The 19,843-nt window shown below is 35.0% G+C and overlaps 1 protein-coding gene across 1 annotated transcript; it reads left to right on the forward strand.

The window, feature by feature from the left end:
- The first annotated feature begins 11,065 nt into the window (after positions 1-11,065).
- LOC122725282 lies at positions 11,066-13,432 on the forward strand. The gene has a single exon (XM_043962319.1). The coding sequence runs from the start codon at positions 11,066-11,068 to the stop codon at positions 13,430-13,432; it is 2,367 nt and encodes a 788-aa protein (XP_043818254.1).
- The last annotated feature ends 6,411 nt before the right edge of the window (positions 13,433-19,843 follow it).

Below are 19,843 nucleotides of genomic sequence, written 5' to 3' on the forward strand. Positions count from 1 at the left end.
GGCACAAAGACCTGGAACAGCCCTAAGGGGACCAGGCACATGGTACTTCGGTACCCCAGATGAGATGCAATCCGAAAAGCTCCTTTGTGGGCTGGACCCAGATAGAGGGAGTGTTGATCCGTCCATACTGAGATGGTGTGATTACTTGTGATGTGATACATTTCATGAGAGCATGTTTTATCACCTGTTCTTTATTACTGTTCTACTCACTGCGCTATAGTAGCTCATCCCTCTCCCCTAACTCCAGTTGTGCAGGTTCAGAATTCAGAGGGAAGTCAGCAGGGTACAGGAAGAGTATATAGTTTGTAATAGCTAGTGTGGACATGTAAATGTAAAGAGATAGTGTATATGTACAGTGTATAGAATGGTGCTTGATTATAAGAGTTGTAATCCCTTTTGTGTTTTCACATGATCAGTTTATATGTACATATATGTGTTGTATGTTTATGAGAAAACCAGGCTTACTAGTATGAGTTTTATCCGCCTAGAGCAATGAGGAGCTCTAGTAGGGATTGGCAGAGAACAGAGATAGTGCATGCACAGGTTAAGCCTTGGAATAAAGAAAAGTTTTATGTTTTAACAGAAAATGTATGATCATGTATGGGATTTCACAGGTACACAGACAGTATAGCAGGCTTACTACGGGTCCCGGCGACCTTAAGTCGATCTGGATCTTAGTGCCGGTAGCAGTTCGGTTTCCGGGCTGTTACAGATAAAATGGGTGAATATAATAAATTATTTAGAACTCAAGAATAGTTGTGTAAGAATGCATACATTGATTTATGTATTCATTAGTTTTTATATTATAAGAAGGTAGAGTTGGTTATCAAATCTTCTGAAAATTGGATTGGTACCAGCTAGTGGATAAGAGATTTCGCGATTATAGATGTAATGGATATCTACTGGATTATATCCGCTAATGATAATTTTTCGTGAAATCTCGTCCTGCTTAGGAGAGGCGAGTCTTGATGAAAGACCGGGTGATACGGTGTCCGGATCTTTCTTTCCATAGATGGGATCGCGTATCAACTTATCAAACCCTTGCCACGTGGCCTGTCTTATAATGACAGCTCATGGTTTACTTTAGACGATTATTATATCGTACCAGAGGTTCCTCTCTGGCCTTCGATTCTTCATATTCAAAACATTACAGTTGTCTTCACGATCTTAGGCACATGGCATGTCTGGATTGGCTTTCTGTGCTCACATCACTTCCCTTAATCCTAGTTATAAATGATGATTACCTTGTTTCTCGAGCCGCATTCAAAAGCTACCATCGAAATCGTCATATAAAAACCCTTATTCTCCTTCAATTTTCACTTTTGCTCATAATTGATCTCTACACTTTAAAAAGGACTTGACCATTCAGCTTCTTTACTCCCACATTTCTTTACTCAAGGTAATTCATATTTTCCTTCATAAAAATGAATAGGAATTCTTCTTCTTCTTCTTCCTCTAGTGGAAGTCCAACCTCAAGCTCCTCCTCTGGTGGCCTCATTTGTGCTCCTACTCCTTGCATCCCACTGAGGCAGTCTATGATAATGAAAGCGTCTTGATAAATGAAATCCCTTCCGTGTTGACTGAGAAGGATGTAGATTGCGTTTATGACCACTATCATATCTCTCAAGAGACCTTTTGAGTTTATGCTCCCACCTCTCATGTTCGTGCGTATGACAAAATTCTTGTGGAAGACATAATCATCGTCTATAAAGAGTAATTGAAGGTAGGTCTTTGATTTCTGCTGGATCCATTCTAAATTGAAGTCCTCCATTTTCACGAGCTTGCAGTTACCCGACTGCATCCCAACAGTTGGAGGATTTTGGTGACTTTTCGCTTACTCTGCTTCAAAAATAATATCGAGTCGAGTGTTGTATTGTTCTCCCAGTTGTACCAACTAGGAACCCGAAAGAACGAAGAATTCTTGTTCTTCAACAAGAGAAAGCGTCAAACCCTCTTTGATCGGATACCCTCTTCCCTCAAGCGTTGGAAGAATAAATTTTTCATGCTGCGTCATAGGGTATTCGGGGGTTTTGGGCGGCTCTAAATCGACTGAAATGTATACGTGGAGCTTTGAAAGAATGAGATCTAGCAATGGTAGGACAAGGAGGGGTCTTTGGACCTTTTCCAGAGAATGGCCTCGACACAGAGGATTAATATTACTGTGGTGGTGAGAAACGCCATTTTGTCTTGGCAGAGCCATATCCAAGCAGACCAGGCTTGGGCTCCTCACTCGCTCAGCCTTCCAAACCTTTGGAAAAGTACATCCCATGCTAGCGAGCATGGTATTTTTCTTTCTAACCCTTTAATTTTAAAACTGCATTACTTACTCACCTTTTATTCTATGCAAATATGGTCGGATCAAGGAACAAGTTTGCTGAGGCAGCATACGCTGCTCGTAAGGGCAAAGATGTTGCTGAAGTGACTGGTCTACCACCTAAGTGAGCTCGTCATACTGAGAAGATTATCATGCTTTCTCCTCCTCCACCCCCTCCTGCAACTAAAGAAATAACCTCTACTTAGCCCGAGTCTTCTACAAGGGGCGGTCCTGCAGCAGTCCCTGTTCAAGCAGACCCGTCATAGGAAGCATGGCCTAGGGGCATTCACTATTTGGCGCTAGTCCTAACTCAAACAACTTCTATACTCGAAGAGCCCCATCTTTCAGTCCTCATTGCCAAGAATGCTCTTAGGCATGGGGATCGGAATCGGTTGAATGAGGCTGAGACCGATGATCTTTACAACAACACTATCCACTCTGCAATGGAGAGTACTCTTTGTGCATATATGTCCAAAGAGCAAAACAAGACTCTAAGATGAGAGTTCGGGGCACAGGAGATAGACAATAATCTCCTGCAAGAGGAGTGCTCGAGATTAAAGGCTCGGATTGATGAAGTGGAGGGCTAGAGTCTATGGATAAGCTCTAGGCAGACCTAGATGAGGTCAACGCTTCAAAGATTATCTTTGAGAATCGGGCTAAAAATACTGAGGATCAAGTGACTATCCTCCAATAGCAAGTCCAGGAGTTTCAGTCTCAGGAGGCTGAGGAGCACTATGCCGCCTCCACCAGGATTGCTGAGCTAAAAGCTGAACTTCAAGAGACGGTGGCCCAAGGAGGGGGGATGTTAGCTGAAGGCCAAGACTCGGTCAAGAAGGAGCTGGTGAAATGATTTTCTTCTGAGAACTTTACTTGAATAGATGATATCTTCCTAGAGGAGGAGGAGGATGATGAGGACGAGGAAGGGCAGGACAAGGAGAGGCCAACCGAAGACAATCCCTTTGACCCAGCTTCTAATGTAATAACTGTTGATGAAAATATAATAGAAGTTCGGAAGGAGGTGACTGATATCGTCCCTCTTGCCCTGTAATATGTATTTTTTAATGAAAAACCTTTTCTTTATATCTTGTCATTATTTTTACCAAGTGGTTGTAGGATCGGAATTAGACCATAACCTTCGTTCAATTATCACCGAATAAGACTTAAACAATTTCTTAGAAATTGCTAAATGGGGTTAATACTCAATCAAATACCTGGCAATCTCTACCTTTTGCCATAAAATAACTTAAATAGACTTATTAACAAGACTTAACCCGATCATCGACCTGACAGATATCCACCTCGTGACTATAAAATAAATAACTTCAAAAAATAATTTATTAAAATTAACACCCATTCATAAAAATGATTTAAAGTTTTTATTATTCGGGACTGGCGGACTTATGGCCTAGGCGTAGGATGCCTTAGAAATTTTTATTAATTGGGACCGACACCTGGTCGTGAGCCTGGCAAATATGAGACTTGTAGTTTAGGCATAAAATGTCTTAGAAACTTTTTATTAATTGGGACCGATACCCGATCGCGAGCGTAATGGATATCCGCCTTATGGCCTTGGCATAAAATGCCTTAGAAATTTTTTATTAAATAGGACTAATACTCGGTTGTGAGCTTGGCGGATACCCGTCTTATGGCCTAGACATAAAATGCCTTAGAAATTTTTTATTAATTGGGACTGACACCCGGTTGTAAGCCTGGAATACTCGCCTTGTGGCCTTTATGCCTTAGAAAATATTTTATTAAACGGGACTAACATCCGATTTCGAGCCTGGCGGATACCCGGCTTGTGGCTTTGACATAAAAATACCTTAGAAATTTCAGTGAAACTAATACCTGGTTATGAGCTTGGCGAATACTCCGCCTTGTGACCTTGGCATAAAAATGCCTTGAACAGTTTCATTAGCGGAACTAACACCTAGTTAAATGTCTGGCGGTTATCCGCCTTGTGGCTCACCTGGCAGTTACCTACCTCATGGCTTTGGCATAAAATGCCTTAAACAATTTCATTAATGGGACAAACACCCGATTAAGTGCCTAGTGATAACCCGCTTTATGGCTCACCTGACGGATACCCGCTTCATAGCTTTGGCATAAAATGTCTTGAATAATTTTATTAGCGGGACTAACACTCGGTTAAGTGTCTAGCAGTTACTCACCTTGTGACTCGTCTGGTGGATACTCACCTCATGGCGATTCTCTTATCCCCATGCTTTCATTAATTCATCGTTTCAGATAATTCTGATTTAAACAAAAAATACTTGAAAAAATATATCATAATTTTATTGATAACATTTCTATGAATTACAAAATTCTCCACAAAGTAAAAAGTGACTTTACCATCTTACTCGACCAACTCATAAGCATGAGAACGAATAACCTTGGAAACTTTAGGGTCCCTTTCAATTCTCATCCAACTCACCAGTCTCGGCATCTTCATTTTCACATACTTTACATTTAAAGACTCAGGGTTAGACTCAGGAGCTGAATATCTATGACATTTTATCTCTGTAGTCCCTTTTTGCCACTTAGTCCTCCTACAATTACATGAATAACCCCTACGGGTTTATTTTCATTAGGATTGATTGGTGCTTACCTCAGGTTCAGACTTTTTTTTTCTCTATCTTTTATATCAAACCTCCTCAGAGTTCCATCTCTAATGAGTCTTTCAATCTCGTCCTTCAGTTGCTTGTATTCTTCAATAGTGTGCCCATGATACTCATGAAATCGACACTACTCAGTTCTGTCTTATATGCCTGATTTGTTCAAGCTAAGCTTGGTAGGCCATTTGACCTATTTTCTATTTTTCCTGATCCACATAAGTATGTGTGTTCATAACTCAATTAATAGAGTATAGTTCTTATACTTACCTCAGTCGTCCCTTTCTCGAGACACTGGGTAGTTTCTACGATCTCCTTCATGCCCTCGCCTCTCCAGCTTTCGGGTTTACTTTTGACTCGTCCTCTTATCTTCTCTTAACACCTGAACTTCATCATCCAGTCTTATGTACTTTTGAGCTTTATCCATTAGCTGTTGATAAGTAGCAGCATTCTCTTTTTCAGTGCATTGCATGCAATTTTGTAATTTAATTCTTCCACCTATATCGCTTCAGCATTGAAACATGAAATAAAACTCCTTAAAGACTCACCTTCTCCTTGGTGGATCTTCTATAAGTTAGAGGAGAGTTGTTCACGGAGGATTGCAAGTGATAAATCTAAACTTAAACAACATAGCAAATTGAGTAAAGCTTTGAATAGAACATGGGATCAGATGTTGATACCATTTCTAAGCTAAACCTTTGAGTGTGGATGGAAACACTCGGCACAGCACAAATTCATTGATGTCTTGAAGTTGAATTGTTGTTCTGAAGATCACTAGGTCACTCCTAAAGTCTGTTGTTCCATCATACTTGTCCAAGTTTGGCAGCTTGAATTTGGCAGGGAAGATTTCTCCTAGTGTAATACCTGGCTAGACTTCGGCATCGGAATTTCAACCTTCCGACAGAATCTCCATTGGAACTCAGAATCTCGAAGCTGGAATCTCCTTAGGAAGGGTAAAATAAGGTTTTTATTAAATGAATTTTGAAAATTTTGAGGTTTTAAGAAAGAAAGAAAAGAGTTTTGGAGAAAATAGCTTTTGAGGGGAAAAACCAGGTTCGGTCGCCGAACCTTAAGTTCGGTCGCCGAAGGTGGTGCCACTGCGGGACCTCCTCTTTCGGCCCCCGAAGGTGGTTTATCCAGCCATCTATAAGAGGCCTTCAGCCCGAAAGTGGAAGAGCTTTCTCTCCATTTTCGGGCAGAGGTAGGTCCATGCCCTCCCATTGTAATTTTTGTTGTTTTTCCTTCAAATCTTTCAGAAAATTCATGAGTTTTCTCTTATTTTTGAAGATTTGAGTTGGATCCAAGTTTTTAAACCTTGGAGACCTCCGAATATCATTTTTCTCTCATCTCCAAGTTTGGGTTGCTGCTACCCTTAGATCTCCAAGAGGTAAGCCTAGATCCTTACTTTTCTTATGTTTTAATCAAGTTTTAAGAAGGAGTAAAGGGTTAAAAATGCATGAAATGGTTAGATCTAAAGTTTTAGGGTTTGAGTTGGGTTTTTAATGAATATTTGCTCTTATGTGTTTTTATTGTTGTTTGTTGGGGTTTAGGCTAGTTTTTTATGCCCCTTATGATTGATGAGTGAGTGTGCATGTTTTGACGAGTTGGGTATGAGGATTGGAGAGTTGGGTGGCTGTATGCATAGGGCAGAATCGGGTTATGCCTTGCTGGAGAACCCAGGTTCGACCGTCGAACCTACTTGTGGAGGCAGCCTTTTGGCCGCCTAACCTGCCCCCAAAAGCATGACTTTCGGATCTGTGATGAGGTTTCGGCAGCCGAACCCGCCTCCGAAAGTCCCTGACTTTCGGATCTGTGTGGAGTTTAGGCCACCGAACCTGCCCCCGAAAGTCCCTGACTTTCGGATCTGTGAGGGACCTTCGGCCGTCGAACCTGCCGCCGAAAATCCCCTGCCCAGCCTTCCTTTGCTTGTTTTATGTGCATGTTTTGGTATGTTTAAGGGGGGTTTTGTGGGAGTTGTTTAGAGTCATGTAATAGTTATGTTTGGTCCCTCATTTGAGTCCATTTGTGTAGGATCGGACCTGGGAGACCGTAGAGGCCTTGAGTGAGTTAGATGCATCAGTGTTAGGCGAGCGTCAGCCAAAGGTGAGTAGAACTGAACCATCTTTTCAAAGTAATCAAACTTTTTATCATGTTCACGCATCATGAATGCCATGTTTATATATATTAGGATGCTTGCATTAGAATTCACGAATATGATGCATTGCATAATTTACTGTTGATGTGGATGGATATTGGATGACCCACTAGCCCTCGAGATGATATGATATGATACGATACGGAAGTCCAGGTGATGCCCATTCTACGCCCCTGACATTATGGATATGTTATGTTATGTTTAAGCGAAAGTCTTGAGGAGCTCCGTCGAGGGCCGGGCACATTAGAATATATAGAGGGTTACTGGTGACAAATCCATCTTGATGTGAATTGTTTGTGTTGTGACGCATTTCATACGAGCATATGTTTATTACATTGTTTTTATGTTCTCCTCACTAGGCTCTTGTAGCTTATCCCTTTCCCCTAACCCCAGGTTTGCAGGGTCGATGATAGCTCGGGAAGTCGGCTTTGTAGCTGGTATAGATAAATGTAATAGTATAGTGTGGACATGTAAATTTTAATGGATTAAAATTGTGTTTGGCCCTAGTTTTCTTTACCTTTGTAATCCCTGTTAATATGATCAGTATATAAAAGTTTTTAATTATGAGTTATGTTTGGACCAAGCTTGAGGCATGTGATGTTAACCATACTAGAGCATTTGATGAGGGCTCTAGTATGGATTTTATGTTTTTAGTATGATACATGTACAGGTTGAGCTTGGTATCATGGAATGTTTAAGTTTTTGTGATAACGTAGGATCATGTATGGGATTTTAATAGGTACACAGGATGTATAGTAGGCTTGCTACGGGTTTCGGCGACCTTAAGTCGATCTGAATCCTAGAGCCGGTAGCAGTCCAGTTTTCAGGTTGTTACACCTAGGATCTCCTTCGATAAGGGCAAGGCATCGTCTAGGCCATAGTCTTCCTCCTTATTCTTCTGATACCTCTGCATGGCACAGACCAGCTTCCAGTTGATGTCCTTTGAAGTCTCGTCCGATAATTCCTTATCCTCCAGCTTAGCCTTCCTTTTGGACTGCGTTTTGATCGCTTCTGTCCGAGTCCTTAGGGTCTTAATGGAAACTTCCTTCCTTATCCTGAGAGCCATAAATGAGGCCTCGTCCCGAGCCTTATATTGCTCGAAAATGGCCTGCAACCTTTTGATATACTGAATTCTTTGCTCGTTATTCAGATTGTGGAGGTCTGCCTCATTGACCATAGAGGGTGTTTTTGGTCCATTGCTGGGAGTAGAAGAAATGATGGCCCCTTTGTTGGCAGCAGTCTTAGCAACGGCTCATAAATTGTCAGCCATTTAGAGAATAAAAGAAAAAGAAAAGTGTCTTTTTAAAAGAAAGTGAATAAAAGACCGGTTTTAATCCAAATGAACAGGGATAATTCAATGGAGTTTCTGGCAACGGAACCAAATGATATGGCTGAAATGGAGCTGAGCTGTGATTGGTCAATCTGCAAGAAAGAAAACGTGAGGTGGTTGATATTTACAGCAACCACTTATACGCTCAAGTTAGTAAATTGGTAAAATAGGCGAATGTAATGAATTGCTTAGAACTCAAGAATAGTTGTGTAAGAATCCGTATCTTGATCTTTGTGTTCATTAGATTTTATATTGTAAAAAAGTGGAGTTGGTTATCAAATATCCTGAAAATCTGACTGGTACTGATTAGTGAATAAGGAATTCCGCGATTATAAGCATAACGGAGATCTACTGGATTGTATCCGCCGACGATAACTTTTCGTGAAGTCTCGTCCTACTCAGAAGAGGGCGAGTCTTGATGAAGGATCAAGTGATATGGTGTTCGAGTTTCTTTTCATGAGTAGGACTGCGTATCAGCTTATCAGGCACTTACCACGTGACCCTATCTTATTGTGATAGGTCATGACTTATTTTTAGCGATTGTTATATCATATTAAATAATAATAAATTAATTAGTAAATGTATGCTTATGGAATTTGATTCGCAATTTAATTTAGAAAACAATTTAGAGTTAAAAAAATACTATGATCTTTCAGGCATCTTCAAAGAGCAAATTAATAGATTTTATAACCGTGAATTTATTTTTTCGCTCGTCTAAAATTGCAACTGTTATTATATAAATATTATATTAAAATGCTAGATACTAATGGGTACTGACAATATGTTTTAGCCATTATTTAGTACTTAAATTACTAGTATAAAATAAAAATATAGTATTTTGCGATGTTAACTAAAATATATAAATGCATATAATAAGGTAAGTTTGGAATATATATAGAGAGAGACAAGAAAAACTTCAAATGACAATATTTGGAGTTTTACATGAAATTTGAAAAAGGTTAATTTGAGAGAAGTCACTTGGCAATTTTAAGAAAGATTTAATATGCTATTTATATTAAGATAGATTTTTTTTAAAAAATAGAAATTAGAAATTGGAGAATAGAATCTGAGATCTCTCAAATTTACTCAGATACATTTACCACAAGATTAAATTTATGAATGAAATATCTATAATGATTAATTATTAGTATTAATAAATTAATTTTTTATCTAAACTTTTTCTCAATTTGATTTCTTATGTTAAATTATAATACTTTCTGATATGATAAAATTACAAAGTCGAACAGTTTTAAAAGTTAATTTATTAATTTAATAAGTTCTTTTACAATTAAAAATAATAAATTTTATGATCACTATTTAAATATTTTCTCATTTTAAAAAACCTTCTTTTATTGTTTAAATTATTTAAAATTGTCACTCCGACCCTCAAGTTTGTGTACTGAAGGATGGATAAATATAATGAATTATTTAGAATTTTTGTAACAGAATAGCATACATTTGTCTCTACGATCCTTCTCCTTTTATATTGTAAAAATATGAAAATAAATATAGTATTTCCAAGTAATCCGGCGATAATGTGGCCGGCTGCTATATAAAAAATATCGCCAGCTAACGAGCCGGTGATCTCACAATTATAAACGTAATGGAGATTCGCTGGATTGTGTCGGTAATTTTATGTCAAGTATCGTTCTATTTAGAGGAGGGTGAATCTTGATAATGAACCGAATATTTAAATGTCTGAATCTTTTCTTTTTTCAAACAGAATCACATTATTTATTTATTAAATTCTTGTTATAGACATGTTCTGTAATGACCGTACATAACCTTTTTTGAACGATTGTTATATAATATTAGTTATGTTATTTCAAATATCAATTAGTCATGTTATTTCAAATATCAATTATAATCAACCGCTTATTAAAAATTTCTGATAAACATAAAAGTAATATTTTATGATACAAAAAATTAAATCATATTATATTTGCAATAATAATTTATTAATAATTTTAAATATTTATTATGAATGAATATTTATAATAATAATAATTTAAATTATATATTTTACCTAATTAAATGAAAAATAATTATAAAAAATTAAAATTAATAAAATAATTATAAAAATAATAATAAATATAATTTAATTTAATTTAGAGGGTTTAGTGTAGAGAATACATGATAGCTGATGTTCTGTTATATTGTGTTATTGTGTTTATGTTCCTGGGTTATATGAGTAATTGTCTTCTGTAAGGGTAAAGATGAGTTTTTACTTCTTTATTTGCTCTCACGTGTTAGAGGTCATGTGACCTGTAGGGTTATGTAACCCTTCTTAAAACAGATCATAGTGATAACATGTATCTTTTGTACGATTCTTTACATCTTGAATAAAAGCAGAAACAGTTTTCTTCTTCTTTCTTTTCATGGTATCAAAGCGGGTTAGGGTTTACACTCTTTCCTGTCCTTTTTCCTGTCCTCTCTCCTAGAATCCGGTCGTCCTTCTTCAAAACAACACCTCTTCACACAAGATCCGGCTTATACGCCAGACAAATACCATCGCCGATCTCACACCGACTCTGGCTTGCATGGGAAGAAAATCTTGTTGAAATTCTTCTCTTCTTTCAAAACGGTCACAAATTTGTTAGATCTAAAGTTTGTATATCAAGATCTGTACCTAAAATCAACAGATCTTGTCGATGATGGGGGAACGAGGAAACAACAGTAAAGAAAGCAAAAACACGGAGATGAAGGACAAAGTTCAAATCGCAACTCAGAATCTTGGGGATCCTCTGACTCTTCAGTCCTCGGACCATCCAGGTATGGTTTTAGTATCTGCTCCTCTGGTAGGGACAAACTTTAGATCCTGGCATAGAGCCATTAGGATAGCCCTAGGAGCTAAACAGAAACTCGAATTTATAGAGGGTACCGTTACAGTGCCTGATAAAGAATCTGATTCGTATGAACAATGGAAGCGGTGTGACTTTATGGTCACATCCTGGATTTTGAACTCTATATCCAGAGAGTTGGTAGATGGTTTCATTTACACAGCCTCAGCCAGAGATCTCTGGCTTGAAATCACAGAAAGATTTGGTGAATGTAATGGCACCATGATCTATGAGCTGAGAAGGAAAATATCCTTGATATCTCAAGACAATGCCTCTGCATCTGTCTATTTCACAAAATTAAAGGGGCTTTGGGATGAATTGGGGTCAATGGAAACTCTCCCACCATGCACATGTGGTGCATCAAAGGCAATAGATGAGCTGAATAATAGAAATAGGTTAATGCAATTCCTTATGGGATTGAATGATGCCTACGGGACAGTTAGAGATCAGATCCTAGGCATGGATCCTTTGCCCTCTGTGAATAAAGCTTATTCTATGGTACTCAAATTTGAGTCTCAGAAGGACATTCTGGGAAGTATAAATGGGAACACTGAACCTTTAGTCCTGATGAATAGGACGCAGAAACAATATCAAGGAAGGCAGAAAAGGCCTGACCAGAAAAAGGGACACTGTTCCTACTGTGACATGGATGGACATGTCAGAGAGGGTTGTTTCAAGCTAATAGGATACCCTGAATGGTTTAAGACAAAAACCAAAAATAATGGACAATTCTCCAAAACAACCAGAACCATAGGCCATGACAAGAGAGTTGTGGCAGCTGTTGAAGTCCCCCCAAACAGAAAGGACACCCCCATTGACATGCCTGATACATCTACTCAAATAAATGACCTTAATATCATGTTGAGTTCCTTACAACAGGAGGTCAGCAAACTAATGAAAGGAAAGGCTGTACTCACAGCAAATACTCACCAATTTGATTACAGCAATGAATATGATTCAGATTCAGGTCCAGTCATATTTGCAGGTACTTCTTACTCTAAAAATTTATCTTATGCATCTTTCCATAAGCACTGTAATTGGGTCCTTGACACTGGTGCCACTGACCATATGTCTTCAAATCAGTTAGTTTTTCAATCCTTAGACTTATTAAATAAGCCAGTTTCTGTTTACTTACCTGATGGTAATGCTGTGAAAGTTTGCTATACTGGTTCTATTATGCTTTCAGATTATGTATACCTAAAAAATGTATTGTTTGTTCCAAAGTTCAATTATAATCTTCTTTCTGTTAGCAAGTTAATCAAAGACTGCAAGCTGAGTTGTCTCTTCCTTCCTACTTGTTGCATTATTCAGGACCCTCTGACTAAGCGAGTGGTTGCTGTGGGCAAGGAAGAGGCAGGGTTATACAAATTGAATCAGATGAGTTTTTTGCCTCTTGAAATTGATAAACAATTGGCTGCTATTGTGAATACTATGCCTGAGTTGCAATCCTTTGTGAATACCACGCTTTCTACACATTCAGTAAATAAAGAAAGCCATACTTTCAGAACTGAATCTTGCATGTCTGCTGTTCATATTCTTGATTGGCATGATAGATTAGGACATGCATCTCTTGGGAAATTAAAACATATTGCAATGTTTCAACACACTGAGAATATTCCCTTACACTGTCAAACCTGTCCTCAGGCTAAACAAGCCAGGCTACCCTTTCCACTTAGCAATACTACTGCTAAGAAGCCCTTTGATCTACTTCACATAGATATTTGGGGACCATATAACATAGAAAGTGTCACAGGAGCTAAATACTTCTTAACTCTAGTTGATGACCACACTAGAGCAACCTGGACTTTCTTGATGCGGCTTAAGAGTCAAACTGTTCATATCCTATCTACTTTTCTGAATATGGTGCACAATCATTTTAACACCACTGTTAAGATAATAAGAACAGATAATGGTTGCGAATTTCTTAGCAATGAATGCTCCAGATTACTAAATCAAAGAGGTATCATTCACCAAAGATCTTGTCCTCACACCCCTCAACAAAATGGCATTGTTGAAAGAAAACTCAGATCACCATCACCGGCTGTGCTCCAAGTTGCCCCTGGTTTCCATCCCAGTTCCAACTTGCAGGGGGCGTGTAGAGAATACATGATAGCTGATGTTCTGTTATATTGTGTTATTGTGTTTATGTTCCTGGGTTATATGAGTAATTGTCTTCTGTAAGGGTAAAGATGAGTTTTTACTTCTTTATTTGCTCTCACGTGTTAGAGGTCATGTGACCTGTAGGGTTATGTAACCCTTCTTAAAACAGATCATAGTGATAACATGTATCTTTTGTACGATTCTTTACATCTTGAATAAAAGCAGAAACAGTTTTCTTCTTCTTTCTTTTCATTTAGTATATCACTTTTTAATTCATAGAACATGCCACATATCATTATAAAGAGCGGCACATATTATTTCTCAATTTTTAAAAATTACCCGTATTTTGCATGATACTCATATTAATTTTAAATTTTATAAAATTTTAATTAATATTTAAAAATTAAAATAGTATTTTAAATTTCACTATTTTTTTAGTTTTATGTGGATCATTTTTTTCATCTCTATTTTTTATTTTTGAAATGGTAATCTCGATTTTATATATATATATATATATATATATATATATCAACAAACACAATAAGGATCGATACCAACAACCAGCACATACAAAGATTTAAAGTTTAGAGTCAATTAAAACCTTTTAAAACAATCAAATTATAACAGTTTTTCTGATGTGGAAGATCAGACTAAGCTGCAATCACAGAGTATACTTATGATAATTTAAAATTATTATGAAGGCTAGGGTTCCTGCAACCTTAACCTGGGATCCCCAGAATTAAAACAGAGTGTGGAGGGAGAAAAGAAAAGTGACGTCAACACGGGCTTATATAAGTAACAGATATAAAAATGAAACTTACTATATCTTTAATAAAACTTCAGAGAAGTTTACAAAATTTCTAAGAATGTTTTAGAGAGAGAGTTTACAGAAGAAATGTGAAGATAGAGAAAATAGATGGAGAGGAGAAATATAGATGTGCCTTCACAAGGGGAGAGGCTCCTTTTATATAGAAATTTTCTAGCCTTTACTGTTGAGTCACGAGAGCTTTACTGTTGATTCACGCGAACTTTTAGTGTTCATGAATAGTAACTTTTTTGCTACTGTTTCTGTCTTTTACTGCTCCTTTTTACTATTGGTGAATAGTCTGTCGGCCACTTCTGTTCCTTTTTACTGTAGATCAATAGTTTGTCTGCCACTCTTTTTTACTATTTCTGTCCTTATTCTGATTATGCGGATGAGGACGAAGATGATGTGTCCCTCTTTTTCTTTCCTTTTCCTTTTCTCTTTATTTTTTCTTTCTTTTTCTTTTCTTTTTCTTTTCTGTTTACTTTGTCTGTCCTGCTTTTTATTTTTATGGCTGGTAGTATCCCATAACAGTCATCTTCATTACTGTCACAGCGAGAAGATGCCGGATCTTTACTGGAGGATGACGTTTTTTATGACACTGTCGACTCCGTCTCCGAGCTTGACTGTTTTTTAATTTTTCTTCTGCTTCATGCCTTCTTTTGTTTCCCAGAGGATTCCTTCGATGATTCTTTATCAAATGATTAATTTACTTTTTCTTTTTCTTCTGGAGTAAGCTGATTGAACATCTGTTGACAAATTATTTTGAACTCTTCAGGGGTTTTAGCTGCTGCTAATAGGGCTGACATTGGGCTTTTTGGGCTCCGAATGATGGTTCTCCTGTTGCAGTATTAATTTATTAGCATAAGACACAGTAGGGAACTGTGTTTTTTTAAGTATCCAATTTTTTACAACCATTTCTGTGGTAGAGTTCCTGAATGATCCCCACCATTTTACTTTGTGCCTTCTCACTATGACAAGAATATTTAACTCTGTTATATACTGAAAATCAAAATACCACTGATATACCCAGGGAATAAAGAACTGTGTACAAAAATACATTAATGGGGGAATATATTTTTCACTCTAGGTAGGTTTATAATTGGTTTTAAAATACTGATATACTTAGAAAACTTTTGGTGATAAAATATCATCAGTAATACCTTTACCTTGCCACCATCTTAAAAACCAATTTGGAAAACTGGTGGTGGGTTTAATACTCTGTTGGTTAAAATATATCAACCATAAATGAGTAATGGTTGGGTTTTGAATATAAAAAATATTTTTCCATGCTTCTATATAATCAAAATAATTATAGGAAGAATGATGCTTTTTTAGATTTTTAAATGATAATGAAGTAGATAAATTCAAGGTTGGCCAATCCTTTGGATGGATAACCCGTTTTATTTGGATAGAGGAATATGCTATCACATTTTTATGATTTTTGTCAAAATTATGTTTTATTTTAACTGATGTTGTTTCTTCTAAAATACTATAATAATAATCCTGAGGTTTTGATAAATCTTTCGGTATAAAATACCAATTCTCAGGATAATATTTTTTAATTACTTCCCATGGATTTATATCGTTAAAACCATTTTCAATTTCAATTTCAACTTCTGAATTATTTTTTAAAATCCATTTATGAAAACTAGTGTTATATCCTTGGGAAGATTGGATTTATGGCAAATCCACAGCCTTCAACAGGTTTGATAAGTCTTTACTGTCCACCATTTGAGACAGACTAGTTGTACCATAAGCGGGTACGATCGCTTTAGATTTAGAAACCATACCTAAGTCTCCCGAAGAAGACGCTATATTCTGCAAGGCTTTAATGACTTCTGGCGATTTACTCAAGTCTTATATCCGTTTCTTTAAGTCTTCTGGATTTTTATCTGATACTTGGGGTTTTTTGGTGGTTTTACTGAGGTCTTCCGAATGCTCGGAAAGGGCTTTAGAACTGGAATTGGATTTTATTTCCTTCTGCTTATTCTTCTTTCTTTCCATTTTTCTGTAAAAATTCTCATGTTAAAAAGTCTGGGATATTATTTTTACTACCTTTAATATATTCAATTTCAAAATCAAAAATACTTAAAATTACTTGCCATCTAGCAAAAATCTTTTTAGAGGCAAGATTTTTAACATTTTTCTTTAAAACATCTTTAGCTGATTTACAATCAATTCTAACTAAAAACTTTTGATTTAATAAATCAGACTGAAATTTATTTATACAATTACAATACTTAAAATTTCTTTCTTAATAGTCGAATAATTTACTTGGGCTGAATTCTAGTGTACTGAGGTAAACTGGATTATTTTTTCTTGATCATCTATTTTTTGTTTTAAAATTCCTCCATATCCTATATCTGAAGCATCTGTTTCTACAATTTTAAATGCATTCGGATTTGGGATATACAAATAAAGAATTTCTTTTACTAAAGACTTTATATACTTTATAATGCTGGTATGCTCTTCAGTCCATGGTCCAGAATTTTTCTTAAGTCTATCATGCAATGGTTTTATTATTCTATTTAAGTTTGGGTAAAAATCTATAACATAATTTAGACAACCTAGAAATCTCTGTAATTGGGTTTTATTAGTTATTTTATTAGGAAATTTGTCTCCAAATATCATGGTTCTTTCTATGGGTTGAATTATACCCTGTTCTATATAATGTCCTAAAAATCTAATTTTAGTCTAGAATAAATTCATTTTAGTTTTACTTAGAGCTAATCCATTCTTTTTTATTATCATACAAAATGTCCTTCAATGTTTAAAATGTTTTTCTATACTTTGGCTAAATACTAAGACATCATCTATATAAACTATACAAAATTTTGAATAAGGGTTAAAGATATCATTCATTATCCTCTGAAATTCTGACGGTGCATTTTTTAGTCCAAAGGGCATTACATTCCATTCATATTGTCCAAATGGAACTGTAAATGCTGTTTTATACCTATCTTTAGGATGAATTTAAATCTGCCAATAACCTGACTTCATATCAAATTTACAAAAAATATTTGCATTATATAATCTATTTAAAAGATCTTTTTTATTAGGAATTGGGTATCTAATCCATTTTAATGTTGTATTCAATGGTTTATAATTTATTACTAATCTTGGTGTACCTCTTTCTATTTCTGCATTTTTATTAACATAAAAAGTTGCACATGACCAGGGACTTCTTGATTTACTAATTAATCTTTTATCTTCTAATTCTTTAATTTCTTTTTTACAATGTTCTAATAATTCTGGTGCCATTTGAATTGGTCTAGCCTTGGTTGAAATTGTTTTTCATCAAATCCTTCTTCGTATGGCAAATCTACTATATGCTGTTTTCTGGTCCAAAAAGCATTAAGATGATCTGCACATAATTCTTCTTCCATATAATTTTTTAATTTTTTTATTGTAACCTTTATATTTTCACTCTCTAATTGATTTTTAATCCTTGTTAGATGCACATTATTTTTTAAATCTTTTAAATTCTCTGTTCTAGATTTTATTATTGAATTTATTTCAATTGTCCTAATGGAGTGTACTTTTATTAAATTAAAATTTTTTGTTTTAGATTTTTCTATAAAATCCATTCTAATCTTTTTATTCTTTGTTTTAATTTCTATACAATCATCTTTTACTAAATAAGGTGTTATTAGATTTATGAAGGGGTTCCTAATATTACCATATGATTTATCTGTTGAGACAATAAAAATACAGTTTTTATTTCTAAATTCTGATTTACTATTAATACTTCTGTCTTTCCTAAAATATTTAAATTAGTCCTATTTGTTGTTTTTAATTTTTCTTTAGTCTCCTGCTAAAATCTTTTAGGTACTAAACTTGATTTTATGCAATTTAAATCTGCTTCTGTATCAAATAATGCTATAGTATTTATCTTAAAATCTTCCGATAACTTTATTGTTAATTTTACTAAATACTTTCTAGAAGTTGTTTCATGTAATAATAGAATAAAATTATTATCTATTTTTTCATTTTCTAATTGACTTATTTTACTATGTTCATTTTCTTTCTCTCCTTCGTCCTCTGATGAAGAGGATGACTCAGAGATTAATTGTTCTTCTAAAAATTTTATTTTTTTGAATCTTTTTGAAGCTGATGCTTTAAATCTCTTACTTCGGTCTTTACTAGTTTAATTTCTTTTTGCAATTCTTCTATAGATACTGGTTCTTTAGATTTTTTATTTTTATTTAATATTTTAGTTAAATCATAAGTTTGTTTTTCTATTTTAGGAACAGTATTTTTAACTTCTTCTGTTTCATCAAAACTTTTAATTAATTTTTTAAGAAATTTTTTCTTAGTACTATTATCCTCTATATTATTTATTAATTCCAATAATGATCCTTGTTCTTTAGTTAGTACACTTATTGATTTTTCTGTTGAGCTAGTTCTTAATTCATCTATCTGATTTTCGCTCTCTATAAATTCAGATTCTGAACTTTCTGAATCTATATATAATTCCTGAATTTTATTTATTATTTTTTCATCTAATTCTAACTCGTTTAATTTTTTATTGAACTTACAAAACTTAGATGTATGACCGTTCTGTCCACAATCATAACATGTTAAATCTTCAAATGATTTCCTATTCTGCTTCTTATTTACTAGGTTTTTCTTTCTATATTTTTTATAAGATTTATAATTTTTCTTTTTATAGTATTCTTCCTTATTAGGTTTTGTTATATATTTTCTCTTATAATACTGATCCTTCTTATAATATTTTCTTGGTTTAGATTTAGAATACTGACCATTGCAATTTTTATCTAGCTTTATGCCATAATCAAAATGTTTACAAAAAGATCATAATTCTTGTTTAGTTTTATGCATTTCATATTTTAAAGTCCTATGCAATTTTAAATCTTGACAAATTTGTAAACCTTCCTTTTGAATTAGACTTACTAGTTGGCCATATGTCAATTTTCTATATGGTATTGGATTCCCAAATTATTGTTTTATGTTATTCCTAACTTTTTCTCCTAAGAAATAAGGAAGTCCTGCTAAGAATTTTTCTTTCCAAAAATCTTGATTTGAATCTTCCCTTAACATTAATATGGTTAGAAAAGTGGTTTTATAGTACTGGAAATCACTTAATTTTTTACATTTTAAATTACTTAATAATTCAGCATTTTTATCTTTTAAAAGAGATGGGTCTCCTATAAAATGTAATGAAATTATTAGAATTAAGGTTGATACTGCATCTTGAATAGTTTCTCCTAATTCATTGTATATAGGTTCACCTTCACTATCTACTTGGATTGAGTTTAAAATTTCTAATTGTTGCATGTCTGTTAAATGGTAACCCCACCATCCTTTTAACTGTCCTGTAAAGCCTGCTATAATTATTTCAGCTATTGCCCTATCTGAGGCAAAAGACTGGGTTTTATATGCATTAGCTGCCATAGTCATTTACTGTAATAAACTTAAAATATTATACTCAGACAATCCATCTATATTCCATTCATAGACTGTCGAAGCATTATACTTAAACTGAGAAGTATTATTTGATTTATCTAATAATCCTAGATCTGGTGCTCTGCTTACTATTTCTCTATGGGATATGGGGTTTATTTCAAATTGTTTTATATCTTCGAGTCTAGCTTACTTTGCTCAGTTTTCTTCCTCTATTACATTTATATTTCTAGACTGAGGTGTGTTTGGAATTATGTTTT

The sequence above is a fragment of the Manihot esculenta genome, chromosome 12 (assembly GCF_001659605.2).
Source record: "Manihot esculenta cultivar AM560-2 chromosome 12, M.esculenta_v8, whole genome shotgun sequence".
Lineage (NCBI taxonomy): Eukaryota > Viridiplantae > Streptophyta > Magnoliopsida > Malpighiales > Euphorbiaceae > Manihot > Manihot esculenta.

Excerpts from the sequence above, each read along its gene's own strand:
- LOC122725282 (XM_043962319.1), top strand. The coding sequence starts at position 11,066 with ATGGGGGAACGAGGAAACAACAGTAAAGAAAGCAAAAACACGGAGATG.